General features: G+C 45.5%; 1 protein-coding gene across 4 annotated transcripts in view; it reads right to left on the reverse strand.

Moving 5' to 3' along the window:
* Positions 1-23430, reverse strand: part of Tmod2 (tropomodulin 2) — a 53406-nt gene that overhangs the window by 24323 nt on the left and 5653 nt on the right. For 2 of the 4 annotated variants that reach the window (XM_006243407.5, XM_008766331.4), the window contains exons 2-5: positions 11010-11205; positions 8156-8312; positions 5701-5823; positions 172-258 (exon numbers count right to left, since the gene is read on the reverse strand). In XM_006243407.5, coding sequence (XP_006243469.1) covers positions 172-258; positions 5701-5823; positions 8156-8312; positions 11010-11135 — 493 coding nt within the window. In that variant the 5' untranslated portion in view covers positions 11136-11205. Of the gene's footprint in view, positions 1-171; positions 259-5700; positions 5824-8155; positions 8313-11009; positions 11206-11319; positions 11757-23430 lie in introns of those variants that run through there. The other 2 variants (XM_006243408.5, NM_031613.2) reach the window with 2 other exon arrangements.

Here is a 23430-nt window from a genome sequence, read left to right on the forward strand (position 1 = left end):
AATGTGTGTCCTGTGGTTCTGTGTGTTCTGCCAGACACGGTGCCCAGCGTCAGCTTCACCTACTTTGGTTGCTCAGAGCCCAATGACTTCCTCTAGAAGCTCTCTCTCTCCTACAGGCACCAGACAGTGGCTCTTAAGCTTCCCATGCTCCCAGATCCTTCATCTACTTACTCCTCACCGGCCCCTTGCGGCCTTGGCCATTGGTTGTTTCTTCATCAAACTTCGGATTGTTGAGCAAATTGTGGACTCCAAGGACAGCTGAAAGAAACCACAGGGAACAATAACAGGCAGGAAGTTTTGAAACACACACTAGGGTGACTGCATTGTTAGCTTGCAAATAGAAGAACAATTCTTTATTCAGAAGAAAGTTTCCAGGCCCCCTTTCCTGGCGAAGTGTGTGGTGTGTACACAGCACCCAATAAACTTACTGCTAACGATCCCCCCACGACTGTCAGTGGCCTTACAGGCCTCTGATGGTTAAACGTGCAGCATCATTAGGAGCTGAGAAACAACTGTGCAGCCATAACTTCCAGCCACTGGGGCACTGCTAGGTTCCTGTGCTGGGTAGTCTTAACTGTCAATTTGACACAATCTAGCATCACCTGGAAAGAGTCTTAATAAGGAATTCTCTAGATTATGTTGTCTCTCTGTGTGTGTGTGTGTGTGTGTGTGTGTGTGTGTGTGTGTGTGTGTGTGTGTGTGGTGTGTGTGTGTGTGTGGTGTGTGTGTGTGTGTGTGTATGGCATGTGTGTGTGTGTGGTGTGTATTGTGGCATGTGTGTGTGTGGGGGTGTGTGTATGTGTGGTGTGTGTGTGTATGGCATGTGTGTGTGTGGGGGTGTGTGTATGTGTGGTGTGTGTGTATGGCATGTGTGTGTGTGTGTGTGGTGTGTGTGTGTGGGTGTGTGTATGTGTGGTGTGTGTGTGTATGGCATGTGTGTGTATGTATGTGTGGTGTGTGTGTGTATGTGTGGTGTGTGTGTGTATGGCATGTGTGTGTGTGTGTATGGCATGTGTGTGTATGTATGTGTGGTGTGTGTGTGGGGGGGTGTGTATGTGTGGTGTGTGTGTATGGCATGTGTGTGTGTGTGTGTATGGCATGTGTGTGTATGTATGTGTGGTGTGTGTGTGGGGGTGTGTGTGTATGTGTGGTGTGTGTGTATGTGGTGTGTGTGTGTATGTGTGGTGTGTGTGTGTGTGTATGGCATGTGTGTGTGTGTGTGGTGTGTGTGTGTGGGTGTGTGTATGTGTGGTGTGTGTGTATGGCATGTGTGTGTGTGTATGGCATGTGTGTGTATGTATGTGTGGTGTGTGTGTGTGTGTGTGGTGTGTGTGTATGTGTGTGGTGTGTGTGTGTGTGGTGTGTGTGTGTATGGCATGTGTGTGTGTGTATGTGTGGTGTGTGTGTGTGGGTGTGTGTATGTGTGGTGTGTGTGTGTATGGCATGTGTGTATGTATGTGTGGTGTGTGTGTGTGGGGGTGTGTGTATGTGTGGTGTGTGTGTGTATGGCATGTGTGTATGTATGTGTGGTGTGTGTGTGTGGGGGTGTGTGTATGTGTGGTGTGTGTGTGTATGTGTGGTGTGTGTGTGTGTGTGTGTGTGTGTGTGTGTGTGTGTGTATTAGTATCAATGCAGAAAGCTCCAGCCCATTTTGGGCAGCACCACTTCATGCCCTGGGCCCCTAAGTATGCAAGTGTAAAGGAAGTGAGCTGCACAGCATCTACGTGTTTCTTTCTCTCTGCTGTTGGCTGCGGATGTGATGTGACTTGAGCCTTAAGTTCCTGTTTTGACTCTCCCTTGTAACCTATAACCTGGCAGGGTAACAGGAATAAACCCTCTCCTCCCCTGAATTGCTTTTGTTGGGGGGGGGCAGTGTCTTATAGCAAAAGAAAGGAAACTAGAATATTGCCCTAGTTAAGTAGACTCAACACTCACTCTTGTGTGTCTGTTTTGTTGTTGTTATTCTTATTGCCTTGGATAGCCTGGAACACACTCATAGGCTGACCTCAAACTCAGTGCGATCCTCCTGCCTCTGTCCCCAAACGCTGTGACTATGAGTAGGTGCCACCATATCCACCTCCATTTACTTTTCTTATCTCTACAATTAAAAAAAAGGTGGAATTCAATCTAAGGATTTTGTTTTGTTTTAAGTCTCACTATGTAACCCTGTCTAGCCTGGAGACATGTAGCCCAGGCTGGCCTTCGATCTGTAGTAATCCTCCTGCTTCCTTCTGCCTAATTGGTATTAACACTGTACCAGTAAGTCTGATGGACTCAATGAATTTTAAAGATTTAATGTGATATAGATTATTATGTTGTTTTTTTCCCCCCTCAGAGGTAAGACCAGAAAGATTGTGGTTTTTTTTTTTTTTTTTTTCAGTAGGAAACGGAGTTGTCCTTTTTATCCCTTTGGGAAAGAAAAGAAGGGCTATCAGCTGAGCATATCATGGTCTTAGTGCCAATGTTATGTGGAACTGGCACCAGGGGGCACACATGCAGGAAGCAACACTATGGGTGGTCCCGGGCATCTTGAAACAGATTTCCCTTCTCGTGAAATTATAGGTGAGAGGCACAAACCCTAGGAGCCTGATTGGATCTACTCTAAGTTACATGTTAGAAGGGAGGCAGTAGGTAAAGAAGAGTCAGTGGTTAAGCCAGTAAGAGTTCGAGACTAGTCTGGTCTACAGAGTGAGCTCCAGGACAGCCACGTCTACATGGAGAAAAAAAAAAAAGGAATAGGAGTTATAGGTAGGTGTGTGACTTGCACTTGAGAAGCAAAAGGATCCCAGGAGGCCACTTTGGGGCTATACAGACAGTTCAAGAGTTCAAGGCCAGCCTAGACAGTGTACTACCATAGTGAGACCCTGGGTCTATAGTGAAGTGGTAGAGTGCCTGTCTAGCATGCCTAAAGCCGTGGGTTCAACCCCTTGCGCTGGAAACAGTAACAGCAATAATCGCAGAGTTAAGGAGGGGAAATGTGGAACACATTGAGTTTGAACCCTGATTGCCACATCCTAACTGTGTGATTTGGGAAGCCATTGAATGCCCACAGAGTCGGCCTCCTCATTAGCCTCAACTGATTGTTAACTTAATTAGTGGCTAGGTTAGTGAAGCACAGGCAGGACTTTCTGTGATGTTTCCTCAGACCTTGTTCTGAATGTGCCTGGCACCACCACATGGCATGACGGGAAGAAAGGAGAAAAAGAAGAGCCATTGTGTTACCTTTGAACTACTTGTCTTTCTCCTCTCTACCTTCCAAACCAGCACAGACAATGCTCCTCAGGGCCCCCTCACTTGCTGTGAGCCCTTCTGTCTATAGGTTATTCCCGGTCTTCTAGAAAGATCCAGCCTCGAGAGGAGGCTCGTGATTTTCATCCCCACAGAAGGATTTCCGAGGGGTTTTTAGGGAGTGTCTGCTCAGCTGAGTGCGGAGAACAAAGGCAGTTCTATCTGCATTATCTCTCTGGATTTATTACTCGGATTCCAGGGTCAAGGATCACCAGAATGATTGCTTTTTTTCTTTCTCTTTTCTTAGGTGTTTTCTGGGAATCAAAGTCCCACCCTGCATTGTTCCTTTGGGCAATTCCAGTAAAACCTATGAGACAACCCTTGGGAAAAGCAGTAACCGTGGAGGGAATCTCTCCATAGAACCACAGGGCCACGATGCCCAGTCACTGAGAAACGCCTTCCTCTCGAGGTGAGTCAGATGCTACAGAGACTGAACCTGATGTCCTCTACTGATGCCAACAGAGACGGATGAAGACGTGTGGATGGCAGACATCCTGGAATAAGGTAGGGCAGGCATTCCCTCATGAAGAAGATAGATGTCTACATACATCCTCTAGGGGAATAAGAACCAGAGTTCTGCGGCTGGGAAGCAGCTAAACTTTCATAAAATACTTCTCTTGAAAGCACAAGGACCTGGGTTAGCATCCCAGAACTTAAGTAAGAAACAGACACACATCGGGTGTGGAGATGTGCTTCAGCGATCTCACTGCTGGGGAAGTAGAGGTAGGTGGGGCTTGGGGCTCAGCAAGAAAAGATACTTGCAACTCCATAATGCAAGCTGGGTGGTCTGAGTTTGATCCTCAGAACCCACATCAAGGGTGAAAGAGGGAGCTAGCTCCATAAAGTTGTCCTCTGAACTTCACATACATAGTGGGATTAGCCAGGGCACCTGAGCTTTCTGCCTCCATCTCTTGAGTTGTGGGGATTAAGAACATAAACTACCCCCTCACTCTTGTTTTAGGTTTTTAAGTCAGGATCTTACCATGTAGCCTGGGCTACTCTAGAACTTTCTATGTTGTTCACCCATCCACATCACAGTTTTTTTTTTTGTTTGTTTGTTTTTTTTAAGAGAAAGGACTTAGGACTTAATTTGGGGGAAAGGCTTGCTTTTCATTTCCTTTGTATCATTTGAACTTTTTTATAGGTACATCAGAGTTTGGATGCTAATGGTCATCATTGATTCACATGTTTGAATCCTTGGTCCTGAGCTGGTGGAACTATTTGGGAAGGACTAGGAGGTGTGGCCTTGTCAGATAAGGTGTGCCACTGGCTTTGAGGTTTTAGACACACCAGAAGAGGGCACCAGATTCTACCCCAGATGGTTGTGAGCCACCATGTGGTTGCTGGGATTTGAACTCAGGACCTCTGGAAGAGCAGACAATGCTCTTAACCATTGAGCCATCTCTCCAGCGGCTTTGAGGTTTTAAAAGACTCATTCCCAGTGTGCACTCTCTCTGCCTTCTGTTTTTGAATCAAGATGTGAGTATTCTGCTGATCTCACTGCCATGCCTTTGCTTCACCAGCACAGATTCTGATCCTCTGAAACTATCGGTTCAATTAAACACTTTCTTTCTTTCTTTTTTTTTTTCTTTTTTCTTTTTTTCAGAGCTGGGGACCGAACCCAGGGCCTTGCGCTTGCTAGGCAAGCGCTCTACCACTGAGCTAAATCCCAAACCCCAACACTTTCTTTTATAAGTCGCTTTGGTCTTGGCACAAACCAGCTTGTAATGGCAATTGTAAGGGAGACCAAGAACTCTATAGAAATGTGAGCTTGAAGTCAGGCAGTGGTTGTACACGCCTTTAATCCCAGCACTCATGTGGCAGAGGCAGATGAATCTCTTGGTTTGAAGCCAGCATGGTCTACAGAGCAAGTTCTAGGACAGGCAGGGCTCCTCAGAGAAACTCTCTCAAAAAACAAACAAAAAGAAATGATCATAAATGTGTGACATCCAGAAGTATATTTTAATGTGGAAGATCCTGGAAAGCATATGGGGATATCACTTCATTAATTTTTAATTCCTAATTTTGTTTTCTTTTTTGAGACAAGGTCTCAATTCTGTAGCCCTGGCTGGACTCCAACTCACAATAATCCTCCTGCCTCAGCCTTTAGTGTGCTAATGCTACCATTTCAGGAATGGGTCACCACACCTAGCTTGCAATTTTTCTCCTTCTAAGCTCCCAATGAGATTTCCTATCAGTTCTCTTGAGTTTCTCACAGGAGTCTTGTTGGGTGGGAATCATCTAAACAGGAGAATGGGCTAAAACATGGCTTGCTCACCACAAGCTCCAGTCTTATAGATATGGTAGTGCTGCTGTTACCCTGGCCAACCAGCAGCTCACAGGTTTGCACTGGGGCAGTGAGTGCATGCCTGGGGATCACATGGGGGACATGGGCCATCCCTGAGAACTCACCTGCAAGGTCGTAGAGTTCAGTGTCTGAGGCGCTGGCCAAGGCTTCCTCCAGTTCTGGGTCCAGAGTCACTTTCTCTTCTTTACGAGTTTCTACAGGCTTTTCCTTGGGAATAAAGACTCTCCCTTTAAATGAGAAGAAAAACAAAGACGACTGAGCTTCTGCCTCACGGGTACAGCTGGCAGACTGAATGGAAGATAGAACGTTGGCATTAAAGACACATATCACTGAGCTGTTTCGAATCATTTGAGGCTCTTGAGCTGCCGGGATGGGGCTAATCTAGTATGAGAAGGAGGGAATCCTGCCTCTTACCACACGGAACTCCCTGGAGCTCTCTTTAGTAGTTAAGCAGCTTCCTAATGGTTCTGTCATCAACTTGAGAGGATCTAGAGAAGACAAATCTCCAGGCATGTTTATGGGGAGTTTCTAGACTGGGTTAGTTGTGTGTGTGGCATGTGTGTGGGTGGCTCCAATCTGTGGGCTGGGGTCAGGGTTGAATGAAAAGGAGGGTGGGCCAAGTACCTGCATCCCTCTGATTTCTGCCTGTGGATGTGAAGTGAGCCTCTGTCATTGGCTTCTGCTGCCGTGAAGCCATGACACATAGGAATGTACTCTTGAACGGTGACTCCAAACAGACCCATCTCTTCTTAAGTTGCTTCAGACAGGTGTTTTGTCATGGCAGGGAGGGTAACTACCCCGCTGGCCATCTCCTAAGGTGACTGTGTGCACCTTTTACACTCCGCTAGTTCCTGCTCACAGCCTCCTGGAGGCCAATCTGGGGGTAATTTGCCATAGACACTCCCCAACTCAGAGAAGAAATGACAAAATCTGCCCCCTTATTATTGTGCCATTATTGAATACATAGCATTTTGGGAATTTTATTGAAGGTTTTTTTTTACATTATACTCTATGCTTGTCACAATTTGGTAAGTTCAACAGCAACTGTGTTGCCATAGAAACAGCTCCTATTCTGTAGTAACCCGCGGCTGTTAACCTGATCACCTCTACTTTCTAATTTCCTTCTCAGTGGCCCCTGACCTGCCCATGTGCACTGCACAGAGGGAGTGGCAGGGACGACTCTTGCTGAGTGCTCCCTTTTCCTCACCACTGAATGGAGGCTCAAAGACTGCCTCACTAGAGCTCAGAGGAAGGAGCACCTCCTTCTTGTCACTCAGTCCCATCCAGTTTCTCAGGCTGATACAGATGCCACACAACCACCAAAGTAAACCAGCAAAAGGATGAACGCTGTCACAGGGGTCATTCGGGTAGGGGTCAGGGAAATCCAAGGCCTAGCATTTAATGAGAGTCTCTTGATTTAATAAAGGGGGAGGGGGATGTGGGTCAGAGAGAAGAGACGACAGGAAAACTAACTTGAGTTGGATAAGTCTGGGAAAATGAGCAAAGACGTGGGCTGGCGCTTAGCAAGGAAAGGAGATGCAGGCAAGGTGCTGTGGAAGCCACACCCACACTGAGGCTGCAGCAAGAATTCAGGACATTGTGCAGGCAGCATGCCCGAAGTTTCAGCATTGGAGGAGGTAAAGTCAGGAATGACAGGAATTAGGAGCCTATTTAGGCTGTACAGTGACGGGGCGGGAGAGGGGCAGAGGAGGAAGGGATGAGGAGAAGGAGAGGGAAAGAGAAGAGAGGAGGGGACAGGAAGGGTCCTGGCACCGGCTTGCTCCTTGCAGCCTTCTCGGTCACATCCCTGTGTTCCTTTTACTGGATGACAGGCTTCCCTCTTGAGGGCAGGTCAAGGTCTTATACACCTGGAGGTCTGGGTCTGCCACAGAGCTCAGCACTGGGGAAGTTCTCGGTGAATATGAGAGGAATGGACAACATGCTTTTCATCATGGCTTCCAGGGTTGGGGATGGGGTGCTAACCACCTGAGATGGAGTAGAAAGGCCTGCCTAGACTCCTGTAGTTGATGAGTCAAAAGGCTGAGGGAAACACACCACTGCCTGTGCAGTGTGTTCAGGTCAGGGCGCTCTTACGTTTTCAAAGCTTTTTCTTCAGGCTTTGAAAATAATATTTTGGCAGAATTAGTTGCAGAACCATTTCAACCCATGTGTTCATTTAATTAGTCACATACCCTGCCCTGTTTTTCTCTTTTAAACTGATAAACTTTAGTTTTGAGGACAGCTTTAGGTTCATATCAAGCTGAGCAGAAAATTCTCATATACCGTGACCTCTCCAAGGCTCCCCATAATATCCCACGCTATAGTGGGGCATTTGTGACAACCAGTGAACCCATGAAGACCCATCGACATCACCCATGAGCTGTAACTTACCTTAGAGTTTGCTCTGGGTGTTGGACACATATCTACAAGCCACAGTGTTCTAAAATATCACATGTAGCTCATAGGTTTATTTCCTGTTCCCAGACCAGCTCCTTGGACTGATGGTCCACAATGTGTGAAGGGCGTTCTGTGCCAAGACACGTGGTCTGTGGGCCTCACCTTTCTTTTCTCCTGTGAAGGGTACGAAATCCTCCCTGTCTTTCTGTTCCAAAGCCTCTTTCTCCAGATACATGAGCAGATGCTCACGGTCAAATGGGCCAGTGGCTGCTTTCTGGGTCTGGTCTTTCTGTCGGAATCCAGCCGGTAGTGTTGCACTCTGACAAGACAGATATGAGATGAAGGGAAGACGCTGACTAGACTGGGTTGTTTCTTTAACCTTTTGCACTGGCAGGGAAAGCAGGGGCACCTACACCAGCTGAGATGTGGGATCTCAAGGATGGCTCTGGGGATGTGCATGTTCTAACCACCTTTGCTAAGGAAGGGAACCAGCTGAAGGGGCACAGTGACAGAAGTACTTGGACTTTCCGTAGCTGCCTTCTAGTATGTGAAGGGAACAGGTCTTTCTGTGTCCACCGTAATTAGGTTTGGTCAGGTGTGCACACAATTCTAAGGCAGAATGGCTATACTCACTTATTTGTAACCTGTCTTCTCCAGAAAGAACCAAGAGGTAAGAGGATATTATATTATAGTATAGTATATGTCTATATCTGCCCAAGTAAGATCCATTTGTTTGGGGTTGGGGATTTAGCTCAGTGGTAGAGCGCTTGCCTAGCAAGCACAAGGCCCTGGGTTCGGTCCTCAGCTCCGAAGGAAAAAAGAAAAACCAAAAGATCCATTTGTTTGTCTTTTTTGACAAACATGAATCCCTGGCTGGCCTCAAACTCACTGTGTAACTGAGGCTAGCTCCACTGTGTAACTGAGGCTAGCCTCGACTCCTGATCCTTCTGCCCCCACATCCTGAGTGCTGGGATTAAGATCATGTGCACAGGGACTGCTCTTGTTTTAGGGTTTTTATGTGTCTGTTTTCTTTTCTTTTTTTTTCCCTTTTTCTTTTCTTCTCTTTCCTTCCTTCCTTTTCTGGACAAAGTTTCTGGACCATGTAGCTCTGTCTGTCTGTCCTGGAACTCACTATGTAAGCCAGGCTGGCCATGAACTCTCAAAAACCTGCCTGCCTCTACCTCCCAAGTATTGGGATTAAAGGGATGCACCACTATGCCTGGCTGTACTTTAGATTTTTAAGTCAAGGTCTCCCTTTGTAGCCCATGCTACCTTAGAACTCACTATGTTGCCCGGGTTTGACCCAAACTCACAGTCTCCTCCCTCACCCAAGCGTTGGGGTGACAGGCATGTGGCACTATGCCCACCGGCTCTGATTAAGCCCCAAGATTCCATCCATGTATCTCTATCTATAATTTGTACTTAAATTAAAAAAAAAATAAAACCAAATCTCCAAAGTATCTGGTCCAGCAAATGCCATATGGACAGTTCTCTTTGCTTACCTCTTTAGAGGGAAGTCACTATTTTGGATGTCTCCAATTTTAAGTATAAAATAATGACATTAGGGCTGGGGAAAATACTTGCAGAAGGAACACTATAAAGAGCCACCCAGCTTTTCAAAAACTGACAAAAATATTAGAAATTGATATTATGATGATAATCATCTACACATCATAGAAGTTCTCCGTATATTTGAATAAGATAATACCAGTTGTGGTACCACATACAATCTCTGCTTTACGGGTAAAACAACAGAAATGTCAAGGTTCTCCTTGCATACATAGTGAGCTGGAAGTCAGTCTCTCCTATGTGAGACCCTGTCTCAAAAAAACAAAACAAAACAAAACAAAACAACAACAACAACAAAAACCTACAAGCAACTACAACAAATCAAAAAGAAACAAACCAAAAAGAGAAAAAAAAATGACATAAAGCCAGGCACAGTGTTGCATGCTTATAGCCAACACATAAGAGGCCAACCTGGGCTACATAATAAATTCCAGGCTAGCCTTAGCTACATGGTGAGACTCCATCTTAAAAAGAAAAATTCTGGGCTGGTTCTAGTGTTACATATATTTAAATCCCAGCAAATGGGAGGCAGAGGCAGAGGCAGGTGGATTTCTATGAGTTTGAGGCTAGCCTGGGCTACATAGTGAGTTTCAGGCCAGACAAGACTACACAGTAAGACCTGCCTTTCAAAAAGTCTGGCTAGTGTTGTGTCTCATGCCTGCTACTCAGACACATGGGAGGTAAAGACTGGAGGGACTCAAGGTCATCCTCATCTGTAGAGTGAGTTTGCAGCCCATCTGGGCTACAAGACCCGGCATCAATAAACCCAAAAGACGGTCTGAGGCTGTGTGGCTTAGCTGGCAGAGTGCTTGCCTCACCACAGAAATCCCCGGGGTCAAATCCCTAACACAATGAAATATCTATAATCCCAGCACCTGGGAGAGGGAGGCAAGATCAGAAGTGTGGGCCATCCTCAGCTACGATGAGTTCCAGGCCAGCCTGGAGCACACTAGAACGTGTCTCAAACAAAACCAAAAGGAACTACACTACACAAGAGTTTGCAACAGCACTTCAGACATTTACCCGTGTGGGATCCTGCGTGGGTCCCTCCTGCTAGTGTGACTTCTAGTTATAAAACAGAGTCCTTTCCCCCAAGGACCCTTGGGCCCAGCAAGGGAGCTGACACTTGGAATATACTTGGTAAGATTTGTTCTCTTCGCTCCCCCAAGCCCCAGGCTAAATCAGACTGTTCCTTCCCACTGCAAAACACTTTTGCCCAGCTACAGTGAATTAGTGTTTGAGACCCACACTTGCTGTTTCTACCGCAGTGGCCCCTGGGCTCACTGTGAACCTGTAAGAATGGCTCAGCAGCAATGGGGAAGAACTCACAATTTCATGACTTTGGACTGGGGCTCTGGAGACTTTAGCCACCTCTGAAAGAGAAAGCCACCCGCCCCTTTCTCCTGTGCTCTCATTAAGCACCCCACTCCAGTCCTATGCCACAAACCTCGGGATCTAGGTCATCTAGAACATTTTCCAACTGTTTCAGTTCCTCTTCTGAGAGTTTGCCAAGAAGCTCGTCCTCGTCGATGTTCTTGTATTTCTCCAGCCCTTTCTGAAAGGGGAGCGCCATGGTTACACCTTCCTCTCACCTTCCTCTCACACCTTCAAGTGGGCCAGCTTCCTGAGACTTCACACTACCACTGACAAAGAGAAACACTGTCATCTCCTTACTGTACACTGAAAAATCAGTAACAGATTGTGCCAGGCTAGCAATAAATTCTACTACACAGACAACTGACCCAAAAGGCAATTACCTTAGTTTCCAGAGCCGACCGCAGCTTGCTGTATTTTCACACACAGCATGTTATCCCAACCATTTCCCCCCTTAGAGCAGCCCTGTAAGGAAGGCTGCACGACACCGTCACTGGATGTTGGATTTTACAGACCTCGACTGAGCAGGTGGTGACCAGAGACCTTGCTACTGGAGGTGTGCCTGGCTTCTGGTTCCCAGGGTAGTGAGTGCTTTTCCACTCTACTACAAAGCCTCTCCTTGCTCTCCATTGAAAACAGTGAAGAACAATGACTAATTGTATGGCAGTTGTAAGCAGCATACTTGTGCCCTTTCAGGGTGGAGAGTGCTGTGAAGAACACAGAATGGGACTCATTGAGGAAAGAGTTTAGAGGCTCTGGGTGAGAACACGTTGTCCCTTAAGTCCATGCAATGAAACCAAGAGACATTCTAAAGCTCTCTTCACACAGTTAACTCTCTCTTGTTTCTTCTTCTTTCCTTATCTTCCATTTTTAATGATGTCTTTGAGAGTATTCTAATAGTTTTCTTTTAATTCACTTGAGAGTTCCTACCTTTAAATAACATCCTTCGATCTCTTCTATACACGACTACCTCCGTCCAACACCTCCTAGTGCCCCACCCCACCTCCCTCCCAGCTTCATGTCCTCTTTGGACTAGTAATTCTGCAGTCGTTCTTCCTAATTGCTCTTTATACTCCTAAGGCATGCTTTTCCAGCCTTCCACTCCTCTGAAATGCCTCGTTCCCGAACTTTCATGCCTAATGCAAGTTTTACTTGGTCCCTTGAGGAAAAATCAACAGATCTTCCCTACGAAGACAACTCTGCATTCTGCGTTCAGTCAGCTCTTTCAATGCAGTAAGGATTTGCTGTATTCCTGCTGCCAAGTACAGCTCTAGAGAAGCTCCCTCCAGGAAGGTCAGAGCTTAGTGAGACAGACACACAGATGCCATGTAGTGTTATAATAATGTCTGAAGTAGGTTGAAAACTGTTGGGTAAGGGAAGGGGAGCTTTGAGAGTCATCCGGAAAGGAGACTGTCATTGTGTCTTGAAGGAAAAGGTCCTAAGCGGGGACGTGCATGTGCAAGAGCCATCTAGGATAGACCAGGGCCTACACAAAAACGCAGGATAGGAAAGTGCATGGTGGGTTGGTGGAATGGGTTGGGGTGGCTAGGAGGAAGATTGGTTGACTGGGGGAGATGGGATGTTGGTGAAAGTTATGTACTACACCTTAGGAACCTGGATCTTACCAACTGAGCTAGCTCTCCTGCTCTAGATTAAGGGCCTCTCACAGGGAAAGTATTCTGCATCATCTGAGTGGTCACGATTTACTCTAAAGTATTCAGGTGACAGAAGGGAAAGCCAAATGGTCATGGCTGGAACAGAACATGGTCAGAACATCATGATTTGGGGCTTTGAAGATGCAGGAAGGGGCACGAGAAGAGGAACGAGAAGAGAAGACTTTCCCCCCTACAGCCTTTAGAGAGCAAAAATGTCTCGCTGATACCGGCAGGATCCATTTGACTCTCTAACTGAAGGGTCAACATATTCATATTGTTTTAAGCAAATGACTTTGTTCTTTGTCACAACTGCAATACAGAAACTAAAATACTCTCTCCCAAATGCTCTCAATTCCAGGGTAACTGTTCTAGAATCCTCGGTTCCTCCTTCTGTTTCTGCTGTCCACGGTGCTCTATCAAGGTGCTGTGACTCAGGAGTACATCTGCCTCAGGCTGCTGTTTCTGCCTTTTGTTTGACCGACAGGAGGCACCAGCAGCAAAGAGGAGGACATGGTCGGGGTGAGGGCGGAGAGGGTACGGAGAGGGTGCTTCAGATGACCGTGTCTCCCCAAGGTCTTGCTGGCTCCAGGCCTTGGGGTGGCAAAGGGTCTCTGTGATGACTCTTGCCAGATTTCTGCCTTGTTGATTCCCTAAAGCTTCCCACACCCTTGTAAATAGCCTCTTTATTGAAATCTCCCCCAAGTTATTCGGTCTGAGCCCACCCTCTGTCTCTTGTCGGGAAGTTGGCAGATGTGGCACCATGGCTTGGAATGTCCCCCCTTCTCTTTGTGCACCGCCTCTGAGGCCTGGCTAAGATCCTGAGCTCTGCAGGACCACAGGATTGAGTGAGGGAGGCTGTGGGCCATTCAGCCCAGCCACACAGCCAGCTCTGGGCTTTCTCTCTCTCCTCACTCTTCTCTGTCATCAGACCCTGAAAATTCAGCAGAGGAGCCCGCATTTGCCCTTTCCTCCTCTAGAATTTCAGGAAGTTGTTTCAGAAGCCATGGTGTCATCCTGGCCATTTTTCCTTCCCCACCCTTCTGTGTAGTATTCACCAAGTCCTATCCTTACACAATGATGGGGAACCTCATCTACATCTCCATCCATGTCCAGGCCCAGCCCCTCACCTTCTGATTGTTCTGCACACAGAGGTCAAAGGGATCTCTTGATTACCTTTATTTCAGTCATTTTGCAATCCCCCAGTGGCTTCTGGTTACCCCGAGGATGCAGTCCAAACTCACACTCAGGCCTCTGCAGTTCTATCCCCCTCCCTGCACTGCATCTCCAATGTCCTCCTGGATCCAGCCTTGGACCATTTCCAATTCCTGGAACATAAATGCACATCTCTCTGCTCAGAGCACTAAGAACCCTACTTGTATCCCACTACAGACTCATCTTCCAGTGTCAATGAGAGCTTTATTTCTTCAATCAGATCAGACCCTGAGTCAAAATCTGGGTCACTTGCTGTCCCTATAGTAACCCCCTTGACTACAACTTGGCTTCAGCACATTAGTTATTAGCTAATCTCTGTGAGGTTGGATATTGTATACCATTTATTCACCAATAAAATCTTGGCTCCCAGCACAGATCTTGACCCACAGTAGACACACAATAAATGTTGATGTCAAACGAAGGAAATGAGCTCACACTAGTGAGGGGGATGTGGGTCCAGAGATCTTTCCATGGCAGCCATCTTTTCCCCTCAGCCCTACCCCTCCGTGGAGCCTGCTGAGGTCACCTAAGCCCACAGGATTTGCTCCTCCCTGAATTTGCTTTGCCTATGCCACCTACTTAACAGTTATCACTCGTTCTCTTTCACGCATGTCACGCTCTCTCTCCAGACACCACAACCTCCCAGGAAGCAGGGAACTGTATCATAATTCTCACTGCTCCCGGATTTCTCAAGTTCAGGCTTGGATATTCATTTAACAAATGTATATTGGGGGCCACCTTCTCCTAACACTGTTGGGACTCAGCAGCGGACCAAACAGATGGTACTGGGTGCAAACTGTAATCCACAAGGGAAAGAACACCAAGCAATAACAGTCCTAATTAAACCACCAACAGTGGTTTATCAAAGCAAACTTCATATACTATAGCAAGGTGCTGGGGAGGTGGGGGTCTCAGAGCCAGAGGGGAAAAGAGAGTTGTGTCTGTTTAGAGCACAAATCTGATCTGAAGGTTCAAAGAGAACCTTGAATTATTGGTGAGTTGTTTTGTTCGAGACAAGCTCTTGTACTATGGCCTAGGCTAGCCTGGAAATTTTCACTGGGTAGGCCTAGAGCTGGTTTACAGTTCTCGTTCCTCAGCCCGAGTGATGTTAACTACAGGCACACAACCAAACCCGGCTACATTATTGTTGTTGTTGTTGTTGTTAAATGATTTTGGGGACAGAGGCAGGAGGATTGATAGAAGCTTGAGGCCAGCCTGACCTAGTATAGTAAGAGTCTCATCTCAAAACCAAACTAAACTCCTAAAACAAAGGCAGGTATGCTGCAGAGGAAGGAAATGAGCTCCTCCTAATGTCGCATCTCTGATTTCCCAGAGCTTGGCTGGCCTGCTGTATCCACCCAGGCCCTGCTGGGCTCACATCTGGTTCCCCTCCTGGGAGCGATGAGACAGTGGAAAGTTTGCAAAGTCCTGCTGCAGCCTCGCCTCCAGTGGGGTGTCTATCCCGTGGCAAACATTCAACAGGCAACAGGATACTAAAGCACACCCTGGATGGAGCATGTGCCTCTGAGGCGGCCAGGAGCCCAGGTGGGCAAACACAGAGCCGATTAGCAAAATGGAAAGTAGGAGTGATAGCAAGCTGCAGGAAGCGCCTCTTCCTGTTACCCAGAAACCCAAGCCCTGGGAAGGAAAGTCAAGCGTGTGCTTTTCTTTGCTTCTTTTTCCACTGTCTTGTTAACACAACTACGCTGTGAAAGAGGAAAATCAGCTCTGACACGAAGGGCCCAGCTCTTAATGTTCTCTGCACAAAGACACCCAAACCCAACTGAATTTCTGAATCAGTAAATGATGATAATCCTTAGCTGTTTACTATCTATACCTTCATTATTTCACGAGACTTGAAAAAAAAAGATGAATAGATTTGCACAAGTCAAGCCACCCTTTCTAAAAGTAATAAACAGAACATCATGAGTTTATCAAGCTCCTCTAACAGAACACTCACTATGCCTGAATACTTAGTTCATCTCTATTTTTTTTTATTCTAGGTTTGGGTGAGACAGAATCTCGATATATAGCCTAGGCTGCCCTTTGGAACTCAATTTGTAGACCAGGCTGGCCTCAAACTCATAGAGATCCTCTTGCCTCTGCCTCCAGAGTGTTGGTATTAAAGGCAAGAGAGACATATACTTTAATTAATTGCTAGATGCTAGACAAATATAAAGATGTGACAGGTATAGCCTGGGTTTTGAAATCTAGCTATTTGAAGACAGGTCAGTGAAATCTTTTGTGGTTGCTGTAAAATGCTGTCAAATGAAGCTAGGCACAGGCTTGATACATGAGCACTCAGAGGTGGAGGCAACAGACCAGAAGTTTGTGGTTAGACTCAGGTACACAGAGAGTTGGGGAGGCAACCTGGACTATGCAAGACTCTCAGAGGATGAAAGACACCAAAACTTCAAGGGAAAATTTCTGGTAAAAAAAATTACAGCAAAGGGATTGAGCAGGCTAGAAGGGCGGGGAAGACCCGATCCTATCAGACTCACAAAGTGCTTCTAACTGAAACTATTTATTCTTGCTCCCTAATTTTATAGCACAAAAACTGTCAAGAGAAAACAGTCATCTCTTCTAACAATGGACCCACAGAAGAAGGTTCCTTTCTAGTTTAGAAAGCACAGAAGGCCTTGTAGTCACGGCCAAGTGGTTATAGCAATGGACTAGAGAGCATGGGAGACTAAAAGCATGCATGACCTTAGAGGGAACCAGTCCAGGTCTCAAGATGAAGACGCACATGGAACTGATGAACAGTGCAGCCACACATCGCTTCTCCTCGGGGCAGTATTTGGAGAAATCATCATTGGGCAGTTTTGTATTGTGCTAACATATATCGTACATAGTCTTAAGATAGCTGAACTGAATCAGGTGATGTAATACATAGACCCCCTATCATGCATGTGCTCTACCGCTGAGACATCATCACATGACTTTGTCTCAATACTTGGGGCATTATGACATTATGAGGTACAGTGCCTACTGTGTTCAAGCCTTCACTGCTGATTCTCTCTTTGGTCTGGGAGAAGTTTTTTTTTTTTTAAGTATTCTTTCTCTTGTTTTCCTAATTAAGATTAAACATAGAGAAGCAGCATCATATCAGGGTCTCAGATTAGCACTGTCAAATGTAGCAAGCCTCCATGGTTGGTGGTTGCCCAAATTGATGTATATTTCCACCTGAGCAAGAGGTAGCCAAGACTTTCCAGTTGGGGCAGAAGCTCTTTCACACGGAAGCCTTATGCCTCCCTTCCTATGCTACCTCTTGATTTCTAATTCTCTTGATGGTTCCTACATTCTGCTAAAGTGTGTCCCTCTTGATGGGCCTTATGTCCTGCTGTGGCATTCCCCTCTTGGTTAAGTTCTATTCTTAGGTGTTCTCATTTCTTTTTACTATTGTGCCTTTCACCCCCTCCTACTGAGTCAAGGTTTTGCCATGTAGTTCTGGAAGGCTGAACCTGAAGACCAGGTTAGCTTTTTCTTTGTTAGTACTGGTGACTTTATAAGGTGGACAACCATGCCTTGCTGAATCCCCATTTCTAGATCTGTGTCTGCTTCTTTACCTTGTATTTCAGCCTTTCTGTTTTTTTAACTGACTGATGTTACTGCTGTTGTCTTTATTTTAAATATTAATTTATTTTTGTATATGAGTATTTATGCCTGCATATATGTATACATACACACATATATACATATAAATGGGCCATGTGTGTGTACAGTGTCTAAGGACACCAGAAGGTGTTGAACTGGAACTGGGATTACAGACAGTTGTTAGCTGCCATGTGGGTGCTGGGAACCAAACCCAGGTCCTCTGCAAGAGCAAAAAGTGCTCTTAACTGCTGAGCTACTTTTCCAGCTGTATTATTGTTGTCATCATTGTCGTCGGCGGCGGCGGCGGCGGCTTCTTCTTCTTCTTCTTCCTCTTCCTCCTCCTCCTCCTCCTCCTCCTCCTCCTCCTCCTCCTCTTCTTCTTCTTCTTCTTCTTCTTCTTCTTCCTCTTCCTCTTCCTCTTCCTCTTCTTCCTCTTCATCAAGACAGGGTCTCATGCTGTCCGATCCTCTTGTCTCACCAGCTCCAGTTTCATGTTGGTTTTAATAAGTCCCTCATCCCACCTTTGGGAATTTAAAGACTTCTAACTTCCTAACACCATGGGTTTCCTGTTTCTGCCCTGTGATTCCTATTTTCCTGGATTCTGCCTGCTCTTTTGGTCTTTGATCTACCTATCTCTTTTTCTTTGGCACCAATCAGCTAAGTTTTGATTTTTGCCTTGTTATGACCCGTGGGTGTCTTGTGCAACTTGACTCAGGATTGCTTACAAATTGACTCAGGATGATAGGCAAGCCATGGAGCAACTGGTGGGCAATGGCACTGCCAATCAGAACGGCTGTCTATAGACAAAAGTGCTGTCCTGCCCATCCACACTGATTACATGCTAGCCATATTCACAAGACTCCAGAGACCTCCAAGTTATCTGATGAGGGGCGTTTTGGCTCTTCCTCAGGGCTGGGGTGCCAACTTGGAGGTGTTTTCATGTCTAGGCTTGGCAGGACTGGTCTTACATCATGCTTCAGAAACTGTTAGCTCACAGTCCTAGAGTCAACCTTTCCACCAACCTAGCTGTCATTCACGGAGCCAGGTAACACACATGAAAGAAATAATTACTAGGAGAGTCATTCTTCCTTTCCTTTCCTTTCCTTTTTCCTTCCCTTTCCTTCCCTCCAATCACCTCTTTCCTCCTTGCAGGGTGAGAGGCAGAGTTAAAACAAGATATCATGGGGTTGGGGATTTAGCACGGTGGTAGAGCGCTTGCCTAGCAAGCGCAAGGCCCTGGGTTCGGTCCCCAGTTCCGAAAAAAAAAAAAAAAAAAAGAAAAGAAAAGAAAAGAAAAGAAAACAAAACAAAACCAAGATATCATTATGCAGAGGCTGGCCTGGAACTTGCTATTCATCCCAGGCAGGCCTTGACATTGGGATCCTCCTGCATCAGTTTCCTGAGTGTTGGGATTAAAGCTTGTGCCACCATACCCAACTGATAGAGTAATGTTGATACTCAAACAGGAAGGTTGAAAATATAAGAGAAAAAAAAAGAAAAACAACAAAAAAAAACAGTTACAGTTCTCAGGAAGGATGTGCTGAAATACAGGACTTCAAGGAACTCAAACTGGCTGTAGAGGGAGAAGAGACAGTTCCAGCCCTGTTGATGAGCCAGAAATACCTCTCCCTTTACACAGTCGAAAAGCCTTCACAGTTGTGTATATAACTGAATGGTTTTTGTTTGTTTGTTTTCTGTTGTTTAAGGACAAGGTTTCACTAGGTAGTCCTGGCTAGCCTTCAATTCATTATTTAGAAAATGCTGTCCTGGAACTCAGGAACTCTGTGTCCTGAGTGCTGGGATTAAAGGCTTGTACCACCACATTCAGCTGCATTATAATCGACTCTTTTTGGCATACTAAAAATAAAAATAATTGATAATAAAAAAATAATCAGAAGAGTTTATAGGAAGAAAGAGAGGAAATTAAGGTTAGGAAAGAATATTAGGGTCAAATGATTCATGAAAACTAGAAACTGAAGTCTGAATTCTGGCCTTCCAAGTAATGAGAAATACAGATGACAGTATTTATGATCTGTACTTACTTATAAGAATATTTGGCCATCTACTCAAAGATACATTGAAGGTAGAATTTCCCAAAGTTAGTTCCACTCAATGTTAGCCAGTTTTTCAAAATGCCCATATGGAGCTTGGAAAACACTGTATACCATATTCTACAGAATTTGCCTCCCTACCTCCAGATCCAAGAACTCAGTGGTCATTAACTCCTAAAAAGATCTGACCATGACAAGTAAACCAGCTTTTCTGGATCTGATTAGATAGTTTCTCTGGTAACACTAATATTCTAAATGTTTGGAAGCACAACAGCTGAGAGTCACAGAAAAACAAACATACATCACTACAGACAAATATCCAAGTAAACATGCATCCTGTATGCTTTAAATGAGCGCTCTCTCTCTCTCTCTCTCTCTCTCTCTCTCTCTCTCTCTCTCACACACACACACACACACACACACACACACACGAGATCTAGTTATAGAAAAATTAATATTGAACAAAAGGGGTTTGTATCAGTGACTAAATGAAGCATTGTATGTATATATGTATGTATGTATGCATGCATGCATGCATGTATGTATTTAAAAGTTTAGGTCAGGCCTCACTCTGTAGCCTTAACTAGCCTGAAACTCACTATGTAGACCAGGCTAGCCTGGAACACATGATGAGTCTCCCCATCTCTGTGACATAAGCTATCGTACCTGGTGGTGTCTTAAGAGTTTATTGTTTTTTTTAGTTTGCAGTAGAAAGTTTTCTTCACATACCTTCTAGAACTTTCTCTGAACTAGGTATAGTCTATAAGCCCATATAACCTTTTACACAAGGTTTCAATGTGATTTACTCACAAAATGACAAAGAGGGAACTCTACTATTTATGTTCTGTCAGAAACTAAACCAGTTACTTCCCCAGCATTTTCTAACCCAAAGTAAAATGAACTACCATTAGATGCTAGCTAGAACTTACATTCTCAGACTTCCTTACATACTGCCACAGATCCCAGATGTGAAAGGGAAAAAGACAGCTGGACCCTGGGAGCAGTCACCTAAGCCACCCAGGAGGGCGAGGCAGAAGGATCAAGAGTTCAAGATTTGCCTGAACAACTTGTTGAGACCTTAATCAGAATAAAAAACAAAGAAGGCTGAGGCTAGGCATGGTGGCGCACACCTTCTATCCCTGCACTTAGGAGGCAGAGGCAGGCAGATCTCTGAGTTCAAGGCCAGCCTGATCTACAGATCGAGTTCCAGGACAGCAAGGATTACCGAGAGAAACCCTGTCTCAACACCAGTCCCCCAAAACAACCAATCAACCAAACAAAAAATTACTACCAGCAATAGAAAAAATCCACCAACTAATGAACCAACCAACCAACAAACCAACCAAACAGAAGAAGGTTTCAGCTGTGGCTCAGTGGTAGAACACTGGCCTAGCATGCGTGGGCCTCATCTTCAAGCTCCAATCCTGCATTGGTGTCGAGGAGGGAATCCTTTCAGGGTAGTTCTTAGCTAGGGCAAGAATTATTGAGGGTTGGGAATTACCCAACACAGAGGCTGCACTGATAACTGTGACTTCCACATCACTACTTTAATCAACTGCAGGTCAAATTATCTTTTTAAAAAATGTCAGGCTATAGTTCAGTGGTAGAGTGCTGGGAAGACTCTGGGTTCATTCCTAGAGTGTCTCTACTGTGTATACCTTTTGTTGTCATTCCATAGAAACAGCCCACAAGGCTGCAGAGTTACATTTTGTTAGGTATAAGTAGTTCCGGAAGGCCTTATCTCAGGAGATTACCTCTGGTTACATGCAAACACTGTGACAGTTTATAAAAAGGCCTTGGTGGGGGGTGGTTTTCTATGACAAATTTCCCAAAGATACCAAGTATATGATGACATTTTGAGTTAGAGCCAGAGGATTCGTCTCTTAAGCATAAATGATCAAGAAGAGCCAAAGGAAGCAAATTTTTTTCTGACTCTATTAACATCTCTGGGAAGATTTTACGTCTTGCTTGGGAGACTGGAGTTAAGAACTTTCTGTCAGACTCACTCCAGCAGCCTGGCGATATCCCCGAAGCCCTCTGTAGCCTTTTCTACTGTTTGCGTCGCTTTTAAAAAAAAAATTCACTCCCGATTTCTTATTTAAAAAGTTCAAATCTAAGCCAGGTGGTGGTGGTACACACCTTTAGGCCTAGGACTTGGGAGGCAGAGGCAGATGAATCTCTAAGTTCAAGGCTAGCCTGGTCTAAACAGCTAACTCAAGGGCAGCCAGAGAAACTGTCTCCTAAAGCAAAAAAGAAAGAAAGAAAGAAAGAAAGAAAGAAAGAAAGAAAGAAAGAAAGAAAGAAAGAAAGAAAGGAAAGAAAGACGAAAAAGGTTCAAATTTACAAAAGAGTGGAACAAAATCCAGCTGTACATTGCACTTCTCTTCTTGGCCCACGGGCTCTCATGCCTGTCCTGAACTCGCTCTACCACCACAGACTGTTCTGCTGAGTGTTGTAGATACCAATGTGCTTTATCTCTAAAATCCAAATCGTTCACACTCTCAGAGGTGCTCTGTAGGCTGTCACCAATGGATAATCCAAACAGTGAACTCTAATGCTTTCACATTGACCTGCTAGGCAAGGTGTGCTTACTGGCACAATGGCACAATGCAGTTATGGGGGCGGGGCAGCCAACCAGTTCCCGACTGGATTAAGGGAATTCATGCCTGGTCAAAAGACCATGGCTTGGGAGGTTATAGGCCCTCCATGAGGGGAACCTACGACTGCTGTTTTGCTAAATGGACATGTCGTCAGACCGTCTTCTAAATACTTAATGGCTACGTTCGCGCCGCTCTCAACGCTGGCCAGAGACGATTCCTGCAACAGTGAGTGCAGACTCGTCATGGCTGACGTGCTGAGGATAAGTGACGCTTGACGCTCACCCCTAAGTGGAACATCTGTATCAACCACACGGGGAGCATCACCTAAGAGGGAGTGGGAAGAATGTGAGAGCTGGAGGATGGGGAGGAGTGTGGCAAAATAGTCTTCTAGATGCGACACAGTGGCTGCACTCACAAACCCACAGCAGCTGTGGCTGCTAGGATTTAATAGGTCAGCAGCAGCAGCAGCAGCAGCAAAGTCACGAAGGTGGGAAGGGGACATAATGGGGGCTAAGAAGGAATGGATAGAATGAAGATACATTGTGTCAAATAATAAGTAAAGGCATTTAAAAATATTTAAAATTCAAAAAAAATTACAACAATCTCCTTACTACAATACCTTTACTGTACCCAAGAACAGTCATTCTATATTATCTAACATACAGTGCATATTCAGGTTACCTGGACATCTTCAAATTATTTCTATTTATTTCTTTATTTTGAACGTAAGGTTGAGACAGGGTTTCACGTTGCCGGGCTGCCCTGGAACACACTATGTAGACCAGGCTGGCCTTAAACTCACAAAGATCTGCCTGCTGGGATTAAGACAGGCCCCATCACATCCTGTCCCCCCAAAATGATCTTTTACAACTATTATGTTCTCATGTAGGAGTCAAGGCTCACATACACCAATGCACAGTTACCTGTATTTCCAACTATGATAGCTGTTCCCCTACCCCTGCATTATATAGGCTGGAATGCTATATGGGTGAAATGATGGTCTTCTTACAGCAGGAGACCCACTCGAGGTACTGCCTTGACCTTTGGAGGCTGGTAGAGAGCTCCTAATCTCTGCAGTGTGAAGGCACCTGCTCCCTCGGTAAGATGCTCTGAGATAACATGAAGATGCTCACACTTCACTCAAAGGTTTTGTACCCGTTGGTGAATTAGGTCAGTGTTGTACAGTGTGTCTCTCAGCCCTTCTATTGTGAATTCACATTTCACACAATAACCCATCGTCAGTCAGTACCGCTCTCTCTCCTCACTGTATGTTCTCTTTGCCTACTGCTTGCTGGAGTCTCCTCCCCCACCTTCTTGCCGAGCACATTTGACAGCTCAGACTCAGCCCTAGGGAGCCACTAACCTTTATCAGCTGATCGCAT

Source organism: Rattus norvegicus, chromosome 8, assembly GCF_036323735.1.
Source record: "Rattus norvegicus strain BN/NHsdMcwi chromosome 8, GRCr8, whole genome shotgun sequence".
In the NCBI taxonomy this organism is placed as follows: Eukaryota; Metazoa; Chordata; class Mammalia; order Rodentia; family Muridae; genus Rattus; species Rattus norvegicus.